This window comes from Pecten maximus, chromosome 3, assembly GCF_902652985.1.
Source record: "Pecten maximus chromosome 3, xPecMax1.1, whole genome shotgun sequence".
Classification (NCBI taxonomy): domain Eukaryota; kingdom Metazoa; phylum Mollusca; class Bivalvia; order Pectinida; family Pectinidae; genus Pecten; species Pecten maximus.
The window spans coordinates 37,449,918-37,472,452 of record NC_047017.1 but is presented as its reverse complement, the minus strand read 5'-3'; the positions used below and the strand labels follow the sequence as shown (position 1 = coordinate 37,472,452).

General features: G+C 35.2%; 3 protein-coding genes across 3 annotated transcripts; 2 read left to right on the top strand and 1 right to left on the bottom strand.

The window, feature by feature from the left end:
* Nucleotides 1–302: 302 nt before the first annotated feature.
* On the top strand, nt 303–6,730 carry LOC117324075 (putative glutathione-specific gamma-glutamylcyclotransferase 2). The gene is made up of 3 exons (XM_033879704.1): nt 303–646; nt 4,623–4,667; nt 5,559–6,730. The coding sequence occupies exons 1-3, from the start codon at nt 512–514 to the stop codon at nt 5,937–5,939; spliced, it is 561 nt and encodes a 186-aa protein (XP_033735595.1). The 5' UTR covers nt 303–511; the 3' UTR covers nt 5,940–6,730.
* Nucleotides 6,731–7,805: 1,075 nt separating this feature from the next.
* Nucleotides 7,806–13,708, bottom strand: LOC117324074 (N-alpha-acetyltransferase 80-like). Its single transcript, XM_033879703.1, has 5 exons — nt 13,503–13,708; nt 10,945–11,087; nt 10,644–10,719; nt 9,530–9,656; nt 7,806–8,884 (listed from the first exon to the last, which is right to left on the bottom strand). Exons 1-5 carry the CDS (start codon nt 13,598–13,600, stop codon nt 8,567–8,569), a joined length of 762 nt encoding a protein of 253 aa, XP_033735594.1. The 5' UTR covers nt 13,601–13,708; the 3' UTR covers nt 7,806–8,566.
* LOC117324072 (damage-control phosphatase ARMT1-like) lies at nt 13,689–22,437 on the top strand. Its single transcript, XM_033879701.1, has 5 exons — nt 13,689–13,836; nt 15,122–15,227; nt 16,387–16,622; nt 18,255–18,420; nt 18,801–22,437. Exons 1-5 carry the CDS (start codon nt 13,790–13,792, stop codon nt 19,563–19,565), a joined length of 1,320 nt encoding a protein of 439 aa, XP_033735592.1. The 5' UTR covers nt 13,689–13,789; the 3' UTR covers nt 19,566–22,437.
* Nucleotides 22,438–22,535: the final 98 nt, after the last annotated feature.

Below are 22,535 nucleotides of genomic sequence, written 5' to 3'. Positions count from 1 at the left end.
ATATTTGTATTCATTGACAAAATACAATATGCATGCCTGTTTCCAGAGACATATACATGTATATAGGGATATATGTCTCTACTGTATCTAAATTACAGATATCCTTGATTAAAAGAGATATATCTACATGTATATTCAAAATAGAGATATCTGTATTTAAATAAAACTATCTGTATGTATGTATAAAATCTCTATCTAAATACAGTATCTAAATAATGAATAGATTGGTCCACTTCTCATGCCAATGTGTTAGTGCACAAACCTATGCGTGGATGGCAATAACCGAGTGCTGTGGGATGACTGCATTTATGTCGTTTGTGAGATGTAGACAAGGGTGATCATTTTTCAAGTTTGAAAGATCTCTGAATTCCGAGACGTAAGTAGATTTTACCGGTAAAATGAAAGTAGATTTGCAAGTGTATAAGCGACAACAAACCGATGTCAACATCCGGTGGTGAAAAGGTGGAATGTCCCAAGATTGACTCGATATTGTTGCCGTTTACTTGCCGGGATGTGGGTGTATGGATACGGTTCACTCATATGGAAGGTAGACTTTCCGTTTAAACGGAAACTGGTGGGCTATATCGAAGGTTACCATCGCAGGTTCTGGCAGGGAAGCACGGACCACAGGGGTGTGCCAGGAAAGGTGACGTATTTTAGGCCCATCTACTGTGTGACTAGCAGATGCAGTATTATAATTAGTCCATGGGTACATCTGCAGGCCATAGTTAGCGATAACAACGTAGATTATTATAATGAATGATGTTAACATCTCAATAACTAAACATTACATGTATTGTTACAGTTGTATATAGTATATGTATCACGGAGTAATCCCCCTTTGAACAGCATCAATTACCAATATTGTGATTCGGTTACCTACATCGAGTCACCATTCCCTTGTCAAACTTGTCCAAGATGTTATCAAAATCTGTTGATATTTACTCAAGTTATCATATTCACAACATCCAAAGGTAATAAACTCTAAAAGGCCATTACTCTTCAAGTTTGTTGTTTGTTGGGCTTATTGCCCTGTTAACAGTAGGTCACTTTGAAGCAGGGTCTCCTTGTAGTAGTTGTTGACTACCTCACAACATAGAGGAGGCCTGTCGCTTGTCATCCTGAACTTTTGTGACAGGGTCTAATTTTATTAGTTTGTATCGTTGTATATATTAAATGTGATATTTGTGTTTAGATGTCTGTTTAAATGTGCCCAGATTGTATTGTGTATGTGTTTGTCGTTTATTGGGTCGTTAATTGGCGTTACATATATGTTCTTTGTATTATGTCTTGCTGTATTTTGTGTTACAGTTTACACCCTGTGATCCAAGTCCAAAGTCTATGTCCTTTTCTTGTGTTTTATTGGTCACTATTTTTAGCCCACCATCATCAGATGGTGGGCTATTCAAATCGCCCTGCGTCCGTGGTCCGTCGTCCGTCCGTCCCTCCGTCCGTCCGTCCGTCCGTCCCTCCGTCCCTCCGTCCGTCCGGCCGTCCCTCCGTCCCTCCGTCCGTAAACAATTCTTGTTATCGCTAATCCTTAGAAAGTACTGAAGGGATCTTTCTCAAATTTCATATGTAGGTTCCCCTTGGTGTCTAGTTATGCATATTGCATTTTGAGACCAATCGGAAAACAACATGGCCGACGGGCAGCCATCTTGGATTTTGACAATTGAAGTTTGTTATCGCTATTTCTCAGAAAGTACTGAAGGGATCTTTCTCAAATTTCATATGTATGTTTCCCTTGGTGCCTAGTTATGCATATTGCATTTTGAGACCAATCGGAAAACAACATGGCCGACAGGCAGCCATCTTGGATTTTGACAATTGAAGTTTGTTATCGCTATTTCTCAGAAAGTAATGAAGGGATCTTTCTGAAATTTCATATGTATGTTTCCCTTGGTGCCTAGTTATGCATATTGCATTTTGAGACCAATCAGAAAACAACATGGCCGACAGGCAGCCATCTTGGATTTTGACAATTGAAGTTTGTTATCGCTATTTCTCAAAAAGTACTGAAGGGATCTTTCTGAAATTTCATATGTAGGTTCCCCTTGATAGCTAGTTATGCATATTGCATTTTGAGACCAATCGGAAAACAACATGGCCGACAGGCAGCCATCTTGGATTTTGACAATTGAAGATTGTTATCGCTATTTCTCAAAAAGTACTGAAGGGATCTTTCTGAAATTTCATATGTATGTTCCCCTTGGTGTCTAGTTATGCATATTGCATTTTGAGACCAATCGGAAAACAACATGGCCGAGAGGCAGCCATCTTGGATTTTGACAATTGAAGTTTGTTATCGCTATTTCTCAGAAAGTAATGAAGAGATCTTTCTGAAATTTCATATGTATGTTTCCCTTGGTGCCTAGTTATGCATATTGCATTTGGAGACCAATCAGAAAACAACATGGCCGACAGGCAGCCATCTTGGATTTTGACAATTGAAGTTTGTTATCGCTATTTCTCAAAAAGTACTGAAGGGATCTTTCTGAAATTTCATATGTATGTTCCCCTTGGTGCCTAGTTATGCATATTGCATTTTGAGACCAATCGGAAAACAACATAGCCGACAGGCAGCCATCTTGGATTTTGACAATTGAAGTTTGTTATCGCTATTTCTCAGAATGTACTGAATGGATCTTTCTGAAATTTCATATGTAGGTTTCCCTTGGTGCCTAGTTATGCATATTGCGTTTTGAGACCAATCAGAAAACAACATGGTCGACAGGAAGCCATCTTGGATTTTGACAATTGAAGTTTGTTATCACTATTTCTGAGAAAGTACTGAATGGATCTTTCTGAAATTTCATATGTAAGTTTCCCTTGGTGCCTAGTTATGCATGTTGCATTTTGAGACCAATCTGAAAATAATGGCCGACAGGCAGCCATCTTGGATTTTGACAATTGAAGTTTGTTATCGCTTTTTCTGAGAAAGTACTAAAGGGATCTTTCTCAAATTTCAAATAAGTAGGTTCCCCTTGGTCCCTTGTATTGCATTTTTGGACCAGTCTGTCCTGAAAACAACCTGGCAAACAAACAGCCATTATCGTTAAATCTCAAATTTCTTATATAGCTAGGATTCCCTTGTTTGAAAAGTACTGGAGGGATGTCTCAATTTGCACAGATTAGTAAAATGAAGGGAAAAGTAGAGAAAAGATCAATCTGACATGGAACCTATGAAGATCATTCAATGGTGGGCGCCAAGATCCCTCTGGGATCTCTTGTTATTAAGTATAGCTAATTTAGATAATACTGATTAGTGATAATTCTGAAGTATTTGGTAAAATTAGTTATTTTCTTATTTCTATAATTTCAGTCATAGAGCTAGAGGTAAAATGTGTAAAGTTGATAGTTTTGAAAATGGTTATTTTGATTCTTGAAATATCTTTATCTATTTGTAATCAGAGAATAAGTAGTAAATAGTTATCTATATAATTTTAGATGCATTGAAACTGTGCAGAGAACATGGAATTATTGTGTTGGATGGCTCTGTGCCACACACAGAATTTAATTAATATATTTTATTTATAAATGGTTAATGTTATGTAACATTTATGTAACTTAAATCCCTTAATGATGTATACATGATAGGCTGTATGAATTTAACTGTAATGTTATAATTTATTAGGATTTATTAGGATAATCAATGGATGCAGACTGGAAGCCTCTATATCCATATCAACAATATATGTATCCTCAATATATATGAAATGTTAAACTTTAAAATGAATGTCTTTCCAGTGTTTATCTAGCATTACTTCAAAGTTGTATACAGTATCTGCATCTATAATATGTTAGGGCAAATTATTCCATACATCTATTATTCTGTTACTGAAGAAATTCTTTCTTGATTCTAGATTACAACATTTCTTTAAAAAAAATTCAGAGTGACCTCTCGTCCTGCTAGAACTGTCCATTTGGAAAAAGTTCTCAGTTACTCTATAATCAAAGTTTTTTTTAACTATTTTAAAAACATTGATAATGTCCCCTCTAGTTCTCCAATGTTGTAAAGTTGGAAGATTTAGTCTCTCTAGGCATTCCTCATATGTAAGGTTTTTGAGTCCTGGAATAAGTTTTGATACCCTTCTTTGAACGCTCTCGATCAGGTGGATATCTGCTACTCAATATATGGGTTCCATACACTTGCCGCATACTCCAGGTGTGGTCTGATGAGAGCTTTAAATAATAACTTAAACATTGACTTTGAATGAAGTTATCATTGATATTATTTAATTGAAGTCAATGAATTTGTAAATCTTAAATATCTGAAAGGTTATATCTATTGTGATAGTTTTGTAATTCTATCTAAAATGGAATTATGTATATGAATTATAATAGCGAGTTATCTCCCTTAGTTATGTATTGTGTGTGTGTGCAAGTTCTACTGTTCATCCCACTCAGTGTCTAGTATATTTTTATATATTTATTTCAGAGTTATTCCTTTCCTTTCTGTATTCATTCTCGTTCTTGTTTCTGTTCTGTACAACATGTGCTGTGTATAATACCTGCTTAAATTCTCCAGAATAAAGAACTCATTATCTTACTACCGGCTTAATTTTGTATGAAAAGCAACACGGTTACACTTAATTTAAAGAATATTACTCAATCTCTTTCAGCCTGGTAGAGTGGTGACACTGGTGAAAGCTTCAAATGAGTCCAAGGTATATTGTATATAAAGTAAAAAAGGAATTGATGGATATTGTTTATTTCAGGTTCATTTAAAAATGGTATAAACTGTATATGTGTTTACAAATCTTACATAATTTCAGACCATACAATAAAGATCGACGTCAATTTAAGTGAAATCTTTTATACATGTTTACGCTGCATGTACTTTTTAAATTCTGAATGGCAAATGCACCATTTCAGATAATAATATGACACTTTGTAAAGTACAGTAATTTATGGCAAAAAGGTTAGCAATGCATAAATGTTATGAAGCATCCCTAGACCAAAAAATGTTGTGTCACTACATCACCGTAGTCACCTAATGCCATGAATTACCAACCCACTAAAGGTCTATACATTATATATAATTTGTACCAAGTCCCTGTGATCATACAAGTGTCAACACCTAGGGAGAACATAGGCGAAAGAGGACACTTTAAAGAATGTTTCCGAAGAGTTCTTACACTGCATTTTGTATGATTAAGTGCTAGCATAACGAAACATTTATTTAAAAGGAGGGGCTGGTCTCTTCAGCACTGAAAAATATATTATAACTAGAGACTCTGAGTTAAATTTTCATCACACCTCCATTATATAAGCAATATAAAAATCATAAGGTTAAAACAAACCTGATGTTAAATTTCATAAGCAGATACTGTCAGCCACCATAATCAGTAGATTATAGGAGGACCAGTTGATATGGGAAATAATATTTCCAAGTCTTGTCTTAGGGAACTTTGTTGAAAACTTTAGTTGTTATCATTTGAAATGTTCCATCTTTTTTAAAGAAAAAGAACATGTACATGTACTTCAAGATGTAGCATATGAGATTTCTGTGCCTTTTGTTTACATTTTACTTATTGCTGACAATTTTTTGATTGAAGGAAAAAGTCTGGGGTATGGCATATGAGATTGCTGAGGAGGATGAGATTAAAGTCAGAGAGCACTTAAACTACAGAGAGAAGGGAGGCTACAGTCTAGCCAAGGTTCAATTCCACCCTGAAAATACCCCAGAATCTCCTATTGATCTGGAATTGTACCTAGCCACCGAGGAAAATGATGATTACTTGGGACCTGCACCAATTGATGAGATTGCCAAACAAGTGATTTTGTCTGTTGGACCAAGTGGAAAAAACATTGACTATGTACTGAATCTCGCTCAGGCCATGAGGTCTATAGCACCAGGCAGGGAGGATCCCCACTTGTATGAACTGGAGAAGGAGATCAAACTTCAACAAAAGATTAGTGATAGTCATATACCATGAGTATCTGTATGTTAACATGGATCTCATTTCTCAGGAATTTTAAACTGGCTTTGATATACATAGAGTTAAATTGTTTGTTAGTGGCTTATACATAGGCATATGTGGTTTTAGTTAAAAGAAAAAACTTTAATTTTGTTTTAAAATATGTCCTTGTTGTACAAAAAGGAGGTCATAAGATTTCCAATACAAGTTCTATAGTTTGTGTTGTAAACTAGCAAGAAAATTGATACCACAGTAAAAAATAATTTATATACATTTTTTACTACCTAGGTGCATAATATGGCATTACCTATTTCAAAAACCTTGTTAATTATGCATCAGTGTAATTAGTGCTGTTTATCTTTTCCAGACAAGGTTTGTCTTGAATTGTAAAAGTTATTACCCTTACTGATCATGAGTATTCATAAATGAGGCCAGCCAAACAAAAGTATGTGTGTGTTGACTAGGGTTATACCTCCATTACCAATAGTACTGATTGTGAAGTGTTTATACAAGCAGTTTTAGATAAGTACTGGTCAATTCTAGATTTGTCCCATTGACAACAATGAACTACATCTAACTAGTCTATTTTTGATGTGTTTCCCTAAACAGACATGTACATGTATTTATTGGCTTGGTGTATAATGATCTACTGTTTAATTTTTGTTCTTGTTTCTTATTGTCATTGTATCGGAACACTTTGTGTGCTTCATTCCGTACATATTTTTAAATAAACATAAACAGAGTGCAAAATATTTGTAATTGTCACAAGAATTTTATTGTTTTGTTATGAAATAAAACTATGTCAAATACATGTATATTTTGTCTTCCAATTTAATATTGAACATTTCACATTAACCTTGATAAATGTTATACACTTGTATGTATTTCAATCAATCAGGTAGAATTTGACACGGACACACAAATTCAATGTTGATACAGCTTGTTGATATCTTCCCAGATTTATATTGAAAATTCCCATGATTGCAAACTATATACAATGCAGTGAACTTTTTAAAGGGACATCAAGGTAAACCAATTTTTATTTTGTATTTTTTATATTATTTGGTATATCTTTTAAAAAAAACAACTTATGAACAATAACCATTCGAATTTGATGACAATTATGTACATTAAAAATATCAATTATTAATTATAAAAAGGTTATCACAATTCGTTGATCGATACTTTGGATATGTAAATTTTGTGACTTGCACGATAAAATACATGCGCACAAATTAAAACACATGAAAACGAAAATGGCTTCCAACGTGAATCGACTGCAGTTGAAAACGATAACAGCTTGTGCAATAAAGAGAATAATGGCCAAATGGGTCAAAGAAAATTCCAGAATTACACTGGGGAAACAGTACAATAGATTGGAACAGTTCAAACATGAAAACAGCAGTAATACGGACGCTGCTCGTATTCTTCTTGATTGCAGGATGGATAGTAGGCCATAACAAACTCGGTAATATTTACACAAACTCGGGAATATTTATACAGTCTGAACCAGTACATCGCTACTGTCACTATGCTATATGTACAGTGTTTACACTTATATACACATAAATATTTGTGCCGGAATATATATACAGAACGTGTTATTTAACATTTAAACCACCCTATGATATCGTTATCAAACTAACCCAGATAGAATATTTCGACTTGTAAACTATCTTGTGTTTGTGTTTACAAATGAAAATGCCTCGATTTCAAAACAGTCACGTGATGATTTAAAAATGATTTCCACGCTAAATTTAGAGGGGGATTCTCAACTAAATCGAGTGGTCAAGCTGAACATAAGGATCGACTGCGAATATTGGGATAGCACAGAAACATAACTGGAAAGGATCAAAACACGTACATTCAATGAAAATAACAACGTTTTTACCGTGATGTCCCTTTAATCACTTTTTTACCAGACATTTATATCCATAAATGCTAAGTATCTGGTAAACCATATACTGTACATGTAGGTAATCCTGATCTTCACACAATATCAGAGGCAAGACTTGAATCAAGTGAGACTTCTATATCAAGCTATCAATTTATCTTTGTTCACACTTAGGTTAAGAAAAGAGTATATCTAGAGTACAAAAAGAACTTTCAGCTTTACGATGAAACATGTTTTAAGAACTGGTCATTCGGAACAGTACCATGCACAGATCTCTGACATCAGATCAGTTTGAGATTGGTATGTTAAATATATCTCAAGAACAAATTGTTTCTTGTAACACTTATGAAATCTTAACAAAATAGCATTTTCCAGGAAATAATCCACTGTACATGTATTTCAGCATTATCAAACTGGATAGTTAAATCTTGGATGTATAAAGTGTTAAATTATTGCACCAATCTGATTATAAACCTGATCTTAATTCCATAAATACATGTAGAATGACAGTGGACTTCAGGAAAGGGATGCCATGAATGGGACAGCAGTGAATCTGATGTTATTTATATAGTTAAACTTAGTTCAATTCTGCAGTAATATACTTGTAACACAACAGGTGTACTCATACCTCAGTGTTGGAACTCCCTTTACATAAGACTGAAGTTTTACACAGGACTAAAGTGGTTTGAAGGGTCATATCCGATACTCTGCAGCAGTACAGCTCTATAAATGCCATCGGCACCTTGCTGTATCAACTGAGATCCTTCCTCATCCATGATATGTGTCTAGGGTCCCATTTCACTATCTCTGGTTTTCCCTGATTAGATGTTTTGTCCTGTGAAATGGGTTGTGGTGGTGGTGGGGGAGGTGGTGGAACAGTAAGATTGGGTGGAGCTAATGGGGCAGTGCTGTGTGTAAGAGGTGGACATGGTGGAGCAGTTGATGATTTTGGGGAGGGTCCATCTTGGGTTGATTTGGCAGGTGGGGGTAGAATTATACTGTTCTGTTTGTCTGAAGATTCCCGCTCCTTTTCCTGAGGTCTCAAGGTTGCAGCTGTCAGCTGTTTTATCTGAATTACAAAGAGATATTCTAATATTAAAATCATACTATGGCCTCCAGTTCTTATCAAAGTAGTCTCAATCCTCTGTATTATCCTCACGTCAAGGTATCAATCTGATTAAAATATACATCTCTTTAATGATATAATCATATTGAATACAATTGTATATGAATTTTTATCAGATTGATTTAGTTATTGGCAATAAATCTAGAAAAATTTATATCAATATTCCAATCCTTTCATCAACATAAATTACCGGGTATATGATTAAAAATATGTGTACATGTATACAGTTCTTTTGATAAAATGTAATTAAATTTATCTTAAACCAGGATTGCATTCCTTGGTTAACATTAGTATGATCAATACAAACCAAACTAAGATGTTTATATGATTTACGTAGAAAATACATTTAGCTGCCATTCAGATTATATTTTATTAATTAAGACATAAAAATATATGTTTGTCACATCCAATATAGCATACATACAAATGTATTTAGAATTTTGACTCGCCAATGACCAAACAGTGTCACAAATTATCATATGAAATGCATAGTACTAAGTCATTAAGATTATATACAGTGTGACTCTTCCTTCCCAAAATACATTTGTAGATCTCAATAAAACAACAGAAGAAAACATTGAACCTTACTAAATGTTCTGGTATAAGTTTAGGATCAGCACCAAAGCTGATGACTGCCTCACAGAAGGTGTAGTTCAGGTGTTTATAGAAATCCTGCTTATCATGTGTAGTCAGGTACATGGTGTGGTAGCCCCGACTGTAAAAGATCGTGTAAAACAAGGTATAAATACAGTCACCTTCCAAGTCGCTTAAAACCAGGTCACCTTTCAAGTCACACAAATACAGGTCACTTTCCAATAGTCACATCAATACAGATAACTTTTAAACAGCCACACAAATACAGGTCACCTTCTTACAGTCACATGACATAAATACAGGTCACCTTCAAACAGTCACATGACATAAATACATGTAACCTTCAAACAGTCACATGACATAAATACATGTAACCTTCAAACAGTCACATGACATAAATACAGGTCACCTTCAAACAGTCACATGACATAAATACATGTAACCTTCTGACAGTCACATGACATAAATACATGTAGCCTTCTGACAGTCACATCAATAAAAATGACCTTTAAACAGTCACATAAATTCAGGTCACCGTCCAACAGTAACATGAAATAGATACAGGTCACCGTCCAACAGTCACAAATACAAGTCACCTTCCGCCAGTCACATCAATACAGGTCACCTTCCACCAGTCACATAAATACAGGTCACCTTCCAAGTCACATGAATACAGGTCACCTTCTGACAGTCACATGAATACAGGTCACCTTCTGACAGTCACATGAATACAGGTCACCTTCCGACAGTCACATAAATACAGGTCACCTTCTGGCAGTCACATGAATACAGGTCACCTTCTGACAGTCACATCAATACAGGTCATCTTCTGACAGTCACATGAATACAGGTCATCTTCTGACAGTCACATCAATACAGGTCACCTTCCGACAGTCACATCAATACAGGTCACCTTCAAACAGACACATAAAACAATGTAGAGAAGTACAGGTGACTCAAACCAAGTTGAAACATTAACAATTTACAAGTATAGTAGTTTTTTTCAAATACTTCAGAAAAAAATGTTGGTTGATGCTAATAGGTGATAGATAGATTGCATGCAATATATGAATACAGCAGATATACTTTTTAAAAGAACACTACAAACCTTGTGGCATATTTTTCTGACTCTTGCATGATAACTCTCCCATATCCTTTCCCTCTTAGTTTCTTCCTCACACAAACTGTCATTTAAAGGGAAAAGATTTTCTAGTTTCATATGTGTACACAAATATTATCAGTTAGTAAACTTCTGGTCTTTATTTTTCATAAATTTAAATCAAGCAACAGAAAATATGTTTTTTTGTGTTAATTTGTCAATTGTAGTATTTTGTGCACAAATGTAGGATTTTTTATAATGTACCATTCAGCAATGACATATACACAAACATGTATATGTATATTCTTACCTGATTCTATAAGACAACAGCTCTCCTTTCCATACACGATGGACAGTTTGCTGTGACCCAACAATAGTTCTTCTCCTTTCTCTTTGTTGACAAGTACTAGACAAACTGGGAACTTCTCATTTGACTTTTGTAGACTGTGCAGCCTGAATTGAACATAAACAGTTTGGGGTGATGACAACTGAGTAGACTTTGAGACTATTTAGGTAATGCTTTATCGATTTTTTAACATATAATTGTATGAGCTTCGAGGGATTAAAGACTATCCATATCAATTATTTATGGAAATGTCATAACACAGCAGCTGAAGTACCAATTGACCAAGTATATGTACCATATTTGACTTAATAAGTGCATCTGTAACTGTAAATAGGCCCTTTTTTTTCAAGAAAAGAGGACGGGTGTGGATCAAATTGAAACATATAAAAAGTTTCATACTTCACTAATCTTTAACCAGAGATTGTAGATTTCTTTTTCAACATAAAGATATGTAAATGAAAAAAAGCAAAAACAAAAGTTACTTTTTTCCACTCACATTTTGAAAGGAAATTTGTTTCCGTACACACATAGTGCACTTATAAGGTGAATATTGTATGCCTAAGGATATTCATGAACTGATTTAAGAAGTTGATTTTCACCAATATTAATCTTTGCTAGCACTCAGTTGATCCTTTATCTCACTGTTGTGAAAGAAAAATATTCATACTGCTAATCTACATTATAACATAACATTCAAAAGTATCATTGCTCTAGACCAAATGAAGGTACCGGTACAATTAGTTCAAGGTAAGTCATTTGAGAAACTTTCTAGAATTCTCTACCAGGTACCTGCCCATGGCCAAATACAATATGTCAAGTCTTAAATGTAGGCCAAGGTCATATTTATGTAAAAAATTGTTAACACTACTGCATATTATCTAATAGCTCAGCCTGGAAAATTTAATACATAAGCGGAGGCAATTATGTGATGTGACACAGTCACACGTGATTAATATTAGCTATGATAATATACATATAAATTAGTTCTGGACAAAAGCTATGCATCATGATTTGTTTGTTGGTTGTCCACAGTTATGTTATCACAGCTATCAAGGACCATTTATCAGAAATTGTCCGTCCATTGTTCACAGCCAATGATTCACATTTGTCATACATATCACTTCCTTTTAATTACATATCAAACCGCTGACTGCCATTCGTCTATTGAACCAATGGCTTTACGCTTTCAGAAATAAGCAAGTCATAGGAAACTCAAACCACATTAAAAATACATTTTTTGTAATTTCCTTCTCAAATATTATATGTAGTGTCACGTAGTTAGCTTTTAATTATGTATGACATGTAATTATTAGACTGTGTATGTCTGTATAGATACGTGTGTTTATGTGAGTGAACGAGTGCCTTTATTTATTGTCGTTTACATGTGCGCATGCCGCTCTCTAGGTGAGGCGTTCTATATTTAGCCGTCACACCTGGATAACCGGCTCGGGTACCTGTTTATTGTTAGCGTGTGTGTGGGTCGGAATGTCTGGTCACGAGAGAGAGATGTCAATCTATATAGTCGAGATGTCTTGTGTTCTTTAACGTAACAGTGTGAAGTCAAGTCGTAACGTGCGTAATAGTGTGAAGTCAAGTCGTCACAGAGTTTTCTTTGTAAATCATCTGCCTTTATTCAGGCAGACTGAGCCTGTCCATATCCTATTGCGCCCATGCTTATGACATTGTACTCATACATGTTTTACTGAATACACATTATTTTAAGTAACACACAGGCCTTTGATTCGTTATTTCGATATATAACTATTCGTCCCGTGAAACGTGGCCACTGGCTGAGTCCAATTTAATATGTAACAGAGCACAAGATTATTTAAATTTAAATCACTGCCTCCGCTAGAGATTGAACCCAGGACCTCTAGCTTACTAGTCTTACGCTCAACCGATCGAGCTAAAGAGAAGATCTCTCTAGCCGAGCGTTATATTGCGGCTAGTATTTTACCAGGGTTACATACTCCCCCTCCAGGAAAGAACTCGTCCTCAAGTTTCCAGGGGTAACAGCGATGCTTTCGCAAGCAGCGATGAGTATCATTCCCGGGTCCCTACATGGGCTCCAATGTAACAGAGCACAGGATTATTTTAATTTAAATCACTGCCTCCGCTAGGGATCGAACCTGGGACCTCTGGCTTACTAGTCTTATGCTAAACCGATCAAGCTAAAGAGAAGATCTCCCTAGCCGAGCGTTATATTGCAGCTAGTATTTTACCAGGGTTACAAATATGTTGACAACAACGTTTGTCACAGTATGAATATTATGCCACTGACTTGGAATCAAGCCAGAAAGACTTTATATTGTAGGCATATAGGTATTTCTGTGTCGTTTATTACTTGGGTAACTAGCTCCAAACTAGCTGTTGTAGGTGAAAGCATTTTAATTTTTTGCGTCCAATGTTTTTTTCCTTCCGGTATAACAGTAATAATTGGGTACATGTATCAGGAGCCTGTGTCAAGTGTGAACTTTAATGCTGTGTCATAGTGTGTGCTTATGCCTCGTTAAATACATCACCTCGCCGCTTTACTTCTTGGCCATTCTTCATTTAGAATATCTGCACATTCTTCCATATATTGTGGATAGTCATGCAATACCCTTGTCGTCAATTCCATTTTTGGACATTAACTATACACAACAGTCAACGCTGGTTTGTTTACATCGTAAGACAGGAAGTAGCCGGCGTGTTTGATCATAGCGTACCGAATGTTTGTTTTACAAGGATTACAGTAGAGAATTTAAAAGCGTCAGAGATACGTCGAATTGCCGAACAGGTTAACTCCCAAACTGGGCTAGTCGAAGTAATGAGCGGAACAGCGGAGGCGCCTCCCCTTTCAGCGAAGGATAAAAAGTGTGTTTATATGTCACCATTTCAGCTTATTTAATTCAAATTGATGTGTTTTAGACGTTTCTTTTTATTTGTTAAATATGTCTCGATTTGAGAAGACTTTTAAAAAAATGCGTGTCATCAAGCCGGATCTCACCTCGATCATCATGGCGATGACGTATGCTTATAGGTAGCCTTCTGCAGTACGAGCAGTACCACAGGGGCTCGGTTTCAAGAATATGTTTAATAAGCCTACAATTGGTAAATCATATTACATGAGTTCGTAATCGACGAAATGAATGTTCAGCTACTAATGCACTTTTAGTACATCAGAACCCACGATTGACTACTGGATTACGACCTAAATATCACAGGGGTTCGGTTTCGGAATTTTGAGTAACATTGTAATTAACAACCGGAATACAATAAATTAAGTATTCATATACATTTTGAAACCTTATAAAACTCAAGGTTATCAATGCATGATTTTTTACATCAATAACTGCAATTTTTATATGTTTTCAGAATATATATGAATATACTTAATTTATAGCGTTGTGGTTGTGAACCCATTTTACTATACAGGAGCCGCTCCAACATATTACATATGTTACTCAAAAGTCTGAAGCAGGGCCCCTGTGCTAAAAATGTACAGAAAATATATAGTTTCTATAGCATAGTCCTAAAATCAAGACCATGTCAATGTGGGTACAAAACTATCACAGGTGTATTGGACCTAACCATGCATGAGTCACAGAACTTTCTTATATGTGTCTAGTTCATTTGTACTAACTGATATATACAACCCATGTATATATTCATGATTAAAGTCATAGGATTTACGGTACACAAATGAAAAATATATGTCCAGTTTATCAGATGGTGGGTTATTAAAATACAGTGGTTGATCGTCCATGAACAATCCTTGCTACCACTATATTGCGGAAAATGCCATATACAGTTATATATAATGTACGTATCTGTGTGGTTTTTCTCCAATTTAAATTTATATGTAGATTCCCTTTATTAATTTCTTCCCTAATTTTTCATGTTCAGTTTTGAGACTGATTGGAAAACAAAATGACTGACAGACAGGCATTTCAAATTTTAAGATAGTATGGAGACTGCTCTTGATTCCAATTAAGATGACAACAGATCTAGAAGATGAGAAAAGTATAGAAAGGATTGGTCTGACATGGATCAAATAAATATCCTACAATGGTGGGTGGCAAGATCCCTTGGATATCTTGTTTCATATAACTACAATTTGAAGGCTTTCATTAATATTTTTGTGTTCATTTATTTTCAGTTCTTTCGCATACCTTACAATCAAAGATAGACTACCTGTGATCTTGTCCAAGATTGCAGACAGTGTTTATAGGTTAAAGGGGAAAATTAAAGAAGAACATGGTGAGGTATGTTACATTTTACTTTTTAAGTTTTGTCATGCTAAAGATGATAATCAGGAGGCCAAATGGACATGTAAACCTCACCTGTCACACTTTCTATAATGTTACTTTCAGTAACTTCAGAAACAGACAAAGTCATAAATATTTGATAAATCTCCGAAGAGGTTATTGTTCTAGACATTTTGAAGACAGACTTTGTTGTGAGAATTTATTGGTGTAGATCATTTATGTGGATTCCATATTTTCCTTCCACACTACCTACATGTATATTTCAGATCATTTTGTGTGTTTTGGTTATTCAAAGAAAATCTTAAATTTTTCAACACGTTTGACCCCTTTGACATGAAAAGTGACTCAAGGTGATTTATTTGAACAAACTTGGATGCCCTTTACTCTTTCCAATTATCATGGCCATAGGCCTCTTGTTTATGTAGAAAAAGATGTTAAAGTGAATTGAATTTACACCGCTCGACTGATGTACAGATGGATAGACACTGTACTACAGTAAAGGTCATATGATGAGAACTAAAAATCAGTTTGATATTAATACCATAATGACTGAGGTGAATTATCTATACTTGCCAACATTTATATTGAAAACTGAAATGCTTGATGACAAATATTTGATTGAAATGCTTGATGACAAGTATATGTATTATTATAAGAAAATGCTGGTCTGGATGCAGGAAACTTGAATAACATTGCTAATTTATTAAGTAAAGGTAATAATCTATACAGGTGTGGGAAAAGGAGAAGATAGAAATAAGAATTCCAAAATTATTCCTGACCTTACCTGGAACTCTTGCTCCAACCAAACTAGATTGGCCATTGTCAGTCTTTTTTCCATGGTCTTCTTTTGGTATCCATTTAAGCATTTGACCCCCCCCCCCCCCCCCCCCCCCCCACACACACACACACACACACACCCCCCCCCCCCCTCTCCATCCATTTCAGCCATTTTTCCGAGTACAATATACGTTATTAGGAATAATTTATTCTAAAAAAATTTTTGTGTGACTATACAGGTGATTTTGGTACATGTATATCATTTCTTTTTTTTTAAGTGTATCTTATTACACAAACCTGGCAAGTTGATACATCTTATTGTCCTATGGAAATAATTAACATTAACCATTATCCTGTAATATATTTTCTGTTAATGTAGGAAGGAACCGAAGATCTCAAATCTCTTGCTGGCTGTATTTCAAAGCTACGGAATGAAGTTCAAACTGACAAACCTGTAGTTCCAATCAAAGATGGCCGCTCTGATGTATGCGTATGGAATGATCACTTGAAGGAGTTAATCGCCAACACGGGATCCCCTCCCAGTTGGTTTGAATCACCATGGTTATATGTAGAATGCTACATGTATCGCAGGATTCAGGAGGCTGCAGAGTTATGGTAAATTTTCATGTGATTGTTTCCTTTTGTCATGCACATTCACTACTGTTTGAAAATAGGTTAGTAGCTCACATGGCATGAATATGATGCTACATCTGTCATCCACCCATCCATCAGTCTGTCAGGTTCTCATCGAAAGAATTGAGAGTCTTTGTGTCCAGTTCTGAAAGAGGGTCGTGATATTTGGCCAGTAGGTATATCAGGGAGGGATGGAATGTTAAAAAGAATCCTCATCAAATTATTTTGACCAGCTTTCAAGGTAACAAAGGTCAAAAATGTTATACAACATTATCTCAATATCCATAAGGTATAGAGCAATGATTGTTGGGTACATTTGTATGTAGACCAACAGTACACATTCCCTGTCATAGTTGTACCGAGATAAATATATATATATATGTAGTAGTGTGTACATTTACTGCTGAATTCTGACTAAGGATCAAAGGTTACAGTGACTTGGTCTAGAATTGGAAAAAATCTGTAAAATCTTTTTTCAGTTTTGGAAGATCCAGAGTATTGGTCAGTTGGTACCTTGGGAGGCGTGATATAAAGTTTCCTCATAAAAATGACCTTTGCCTACTTCTAGGTCAATTGGGTCAGATATGCTATACATTTCAAACAATATTATCTGAAGATCCATAAGGTCAAGAGTGATGATATTTGAATAATGTTATTCAGACCAGCAGTGCAAATCTGAACTGGACCACATTGCTAAGATATGTTAGAATCTTCTTAAGTTTCAAAAAAACATGAGTCCTGATATTTAGCCAGAAGAGACATCGGCTTGAGCGCTATTACAGTTTTAAGTTCACCTGAGATGAAACCTTTTTTCCAGCATCATCATCTTGACCTATTTCTAAGGTCACAAGTCAAGTTTGTTAAAATCTTTGAACTACATTATCTTATTAACCATGATGCCAAGATCCTGATATTCAGGTAATAGCATTCTAGGATTAAGGGCTACAAAGTTTGTTCAAATCAATGACCTTGACCTACTTTCAAGGTCACAGGGGTCAAATAGGCTAAAATCTTTAAACAACTTCTTCTCAACCTAGAGTCCAAGGGTCATGATATTGGGACCATGGCATGATTTGACTGAACATTTTGTTCAATTGAATAACCTTGACCTACCTTCAAGGGCATACTGGTCATGTGTGTTGAATTCTTAGTTTAAAAACAGGCCCATTGGCCTCTTGTTTATATAAATGACCTTGACCTGCTTGGAACTTGGACAAGTAGATACTTGGGATAGGATGTTATAAAACTTTCTTCCTATCAACAATTTTGACCTGTTTTCAAGGTCAACTATATTAAAAACTGTATATCATTATCATAATGACTTTAAATTAGATTGTTTTGTGATTATATCTTAAAGTGAAAGTGAAGTTTTTATTTTAGATTAATACTGTCAATCCATTCTTGTTTTACATTGTTATTATTAAACACAATATCAAATATTAGTACCAAACATTATTACCAAACTTCATTTGGTTGTATACATTATAAAACACTAACATTCTCCTGTTATTTTTTCACTTTCTAAAGCAGTTGGTGCTTGAGATTCAGGTTGTTTTACCAACAATAATGCTATATTAAAATGTGCATTTAAATCACACTTTTATTTCTTTTCAGCATAACATTGAAAGATTTTGATGTTTTCCGTGATCAGAAGGAAAAATCATTTTGTGATTCTCAAGAAGCTATACTTGTGTTGATGGAATACCTTCACAATGTTGTAGGAGAATTTAAATCAGGAAAGCAGCTAGATTTGAAACATCTGTTTGAAAATTTTCTCAGAGTAAGTACAGTGCAGACAAAAAAATATATCCAGATATGTTCTGTGGATTGCAGCTAGTTCCAAAATGAAAAATCAGTGTTTCTCGAGTGTGACTCACAGTTCTTGATATCCTTATAAAAGGTAGCATGCTTTTCCAGTCATCAATGTTTCTGTGAAAAAAATCATATATAACTCCAAGAAGATTTCTGAAGGATGCCATACTGCTTGCCTCCCTCAGACCCGACATTCTGTTATAAAAAAACGTTGGCTTAAATTAAGATTTTCATTTTATCAGTTCTTTACGATAGGAAAATGATTTAAACCTAGGACTTTTTGTAAAGACTCTTTTCTGATTAAAATAACAGTTTGATTAAAATGGATTTATTTTTTTCCACTTGCAGGTATCTTTGTGGGGAAACAAGTGTGACTTGTCTATATCTGCAGGTCAAGACGTTGCACAAACTTCCTCACCTTTGGATCAGCTGCACCAGTTTGAACCCAACATCCTGACAGATGATACTGAAGCTGTATTTGGATGCCTACAAAGAACCAAGGTCACCAAAGGTCGTCCTGCCTGTGTTGACATCATTTTGGATAATGCAGGGTTTGAATTGATGACAGATCTCTGCTTTGCTGAATTTCTCATCTCTTTTGGCCTAGCTTCAAAGATCTGTTTTCATGTAAAAGCATTTCCATGGTTTGTTTCAGATGTGACTCCATATGATTTTAGTTGGACAATCAATCAACTATGTGCCTCAAATAGTATATACATGTCTAAGTTTGGCAGTATATGGAAGCAATATTTAGAAGATAAAACATGGCAAGTTGCAGTGGATGACTTTTGGACTTTGTCTTTCCCATTCAATGAAATGGAATCACGTTGTCCTGATCTCCACGCAAGGCTGGCAAAAAGTGATTTCATCTTTCTCAAGGGGGATTTGAACTACCGAAAGCTGGTTGGCGATCTTGCCTGGCCATTTACTACCCCATTCCATGTGAGTTTGAGGGGTTTCCATCCTGCTCCACTTTGTGCACTAAGGACGTGCAAGAGTGACACAGTGACGGGATTGAAGGACGGTCAGGCAGATGACGTCAACACTAAGGATGAAAAATGGTTGATCAACGGAAACTGGGCAGTGATCTCATTCTCTGACAAAATGTCTTAGAGTGTTGGTCATCAGTTTACTCTTTTCAAAAATCTATTTTTTTTCAAAATGAAATATTTACATATTAACTAACACAATAGGTTTTACCTGAAGATGTTGCTGTATACAGTAATTAAACAAGTATATTAGGGACAGCCAATGTTGATTGTGTGCCATATACAGTATTTCTTGTGATAATACTGATGCATTATGTTGCTCAATACATTATACATATAGAAAGTGTGCTTGATACCTATCTGCAAATAATTCAATTCTTCATATAAAGTTTTAACTGTTTTCTTTGTTACCGTAAACCACATTTTTTGTTTGACTTGTGAAAATGATAATGATCATTACATCCTTGAAAGATAAGTGAACCTGGATGGTTTCTCAACTAAAAGGCTTCTTCATGAAATCCATTTTTACAATGATGTTTTCACAGAAATGAAACATAAAAACTATCAGCATATTGAAGGTATTGGCAGAAATTAGTGATAAATCTGGTTACCAAGATATTTTCCAGATAAAAAAAATCAAGATGGCTACCAGCATCTGTGATTGGTGGAGACAATTTTTTTTAAATCAAAATTTGAAGTCAGCTTAGGGAATATTCTTTATATCTAATGAAAAATGACTTTTAAGTTTTAGGAATCCCGATGGTGATTTAGATTAGACGATATATTTACCCCCATAGGTTAAGTTCTGTTAGATGGTATCAAGTAGTCATTTACAATGCATCAGTTGTTTTTGCTGCTTTCTTTAATGATCTCCACATACATAGTGGGCTGTGGTGGCCGAGTGGTTAAAGTGCCCCAACATGTTATCACTAGCCCTCCACCACTGGGTAACGCGAGTTTAAAACCTACATGGGGCAGTTGCCTGGTATTGACCATAGGTCGGTGTTTTTTCTCTGGGTAATCTGGCTTTCCTCCACCTCCAAAACCTGGCACGTCCTTAAATGACCCTGGCTGTTAATAGGATGTTAAACAAAATAAACCATATTAAACCATCTCCACATACAGGTTGTCTGTGGATTTAATATTCATAGATTTTAATTGAAGACTCATTAATTATTGTGAAATTTAATCACCTGCAAAAATAATTTGATTTACAGTATCTGTATAGAATAGAAATGGTGTATAAAAAGAGAACACCAGACGTATGTGTTGGGTAAATTGGTGCCTTCCCCAGCACATAACAAACTAGAACAGTGTTGGTACGACATGAATGCCCTGCACCCACTTTAGTTTGACCCCCAAAAATGGCATAAAAAACTTGGTGGATGGATAGATGGAATGATGGATGTAATTGGGGTAAAACAGTATGCCCCAACTAGGTCATATTGGAGCAACAAAAACCGCTATAAATCCAAAAGTTTAATACTGGAAAACATTTGTTTTATGAAAATGTTTATTTCTAATTTATTATGCAGTTAAGTTTTTTTTACTGGTGATTCAAACTGTAAAGTGTCTTGATATCACTCATTTATATCGTATTACATATATTTACCTAGTATTATACTGTTTACTCTCACAAACCATGTCTTACTGTAGTTATAAATTGTAAAATTGACATTTTCTATTTTAATTTTCCATACATATAAAATAACTAGAGTGTTCCCCATGCCCAAAAGTGCTATTGAGCTAATAGACTGGATCTTAGTGGTAATGATTTTGTTTGTGATACAAACTTTATTTCATTTTTCCACTTTCAACTTGTCTGAGGTAGATCATATTCCCATGTTTACTGTTTGCAATCATGGCCCTTAGTTCATCGATCAATCCTGGACAAGTTCCCAGAGGTGTTACGTGGTAGGTCAGAATTATTTATATTATTAGCTCACCTGGTCCAAAGCATCCTTATCGGGTGTGCATTAAAAATTGTACAAATGGTGGGGCTGACCCACCTGGGGCAGAGGTTAGGGCCAAAAGGGGTCAATTTGGCTAAATTGACTTCTTTGAAACTAAGCAAATATATATTGCTCATATTTGTGTGGTAGCATCCCTATGGGGTTGGGCCAAAAGTCAATTTCATTTCATGAATTAATGCACTTTTTGTCATAAAAACCTCACATTTTTAGAATTACAATAAAATCAATGTACATGTACCCATATAAAATACTTATGATATATTGACATACAAGTAGCAAGACCGGTGACAAATATACTTGAGCATCATTCTTCTTTCATATCTCATGAAACCAGGTCAGCGATACAGGCCCTCTAGGCTCTTGTTCAAATTGTCAGTTTTAGATTGCAACATTTAACTTGAATAATTACAATTGCCCCTCCCCTCCTCAATGGTTTTAGGTCTGAGCATCCCATTACTTCCTTGTAATTTACATCTTCTAAAATGAGTATTGTAGTATCTTAAAAACTAACTTGTGTTCGCTGAATTAAGTGTTTTGGGCCCTTGAAACTGATATGTTTGTGGATACCCTTCTTCCTCTCATCTTAAGCAGGCATTCTAGTAGACTTTAACTATCAAGAGGCTATTATACTACATTTAAGTGGGGATACCATACTGAAAGGACAAGTTTGTGTAGAGGAGGTCAGACAGGCAGCTGAGGGATGAAGTACATGTAGGTTGTAGGGTTTAGGTACAATTTTATATATCGTAGGGAGGAACAGGTTTTTGAAGATATAACTAGATGTAGTAAATGTTTTTAAAGATATATCTATAAAATATAAGCTATCTGGTAGATGTAGTAAATGCCACATATCTTGCATTACCATATTTCCTTTATTTCCATTCCATATTTTTTATGGACTTTATGCTTCTGGACATTGTTGTTTTCCAAATAGTTATTGTTTAAATATATTTTAATTATTTTTTAAGTGCTATTTACTCAAGAGACTTTAAAATGTTTACCGAAAATAAAATTCCAAACATTGCTATGCAATCATGTTTTTATTTATTTGCTCATTTTTATGGATTTTTAGGTCACCTCGCCCATTCTAAACGCCTTTTGTCCATTGTCGTCTGTTCCTA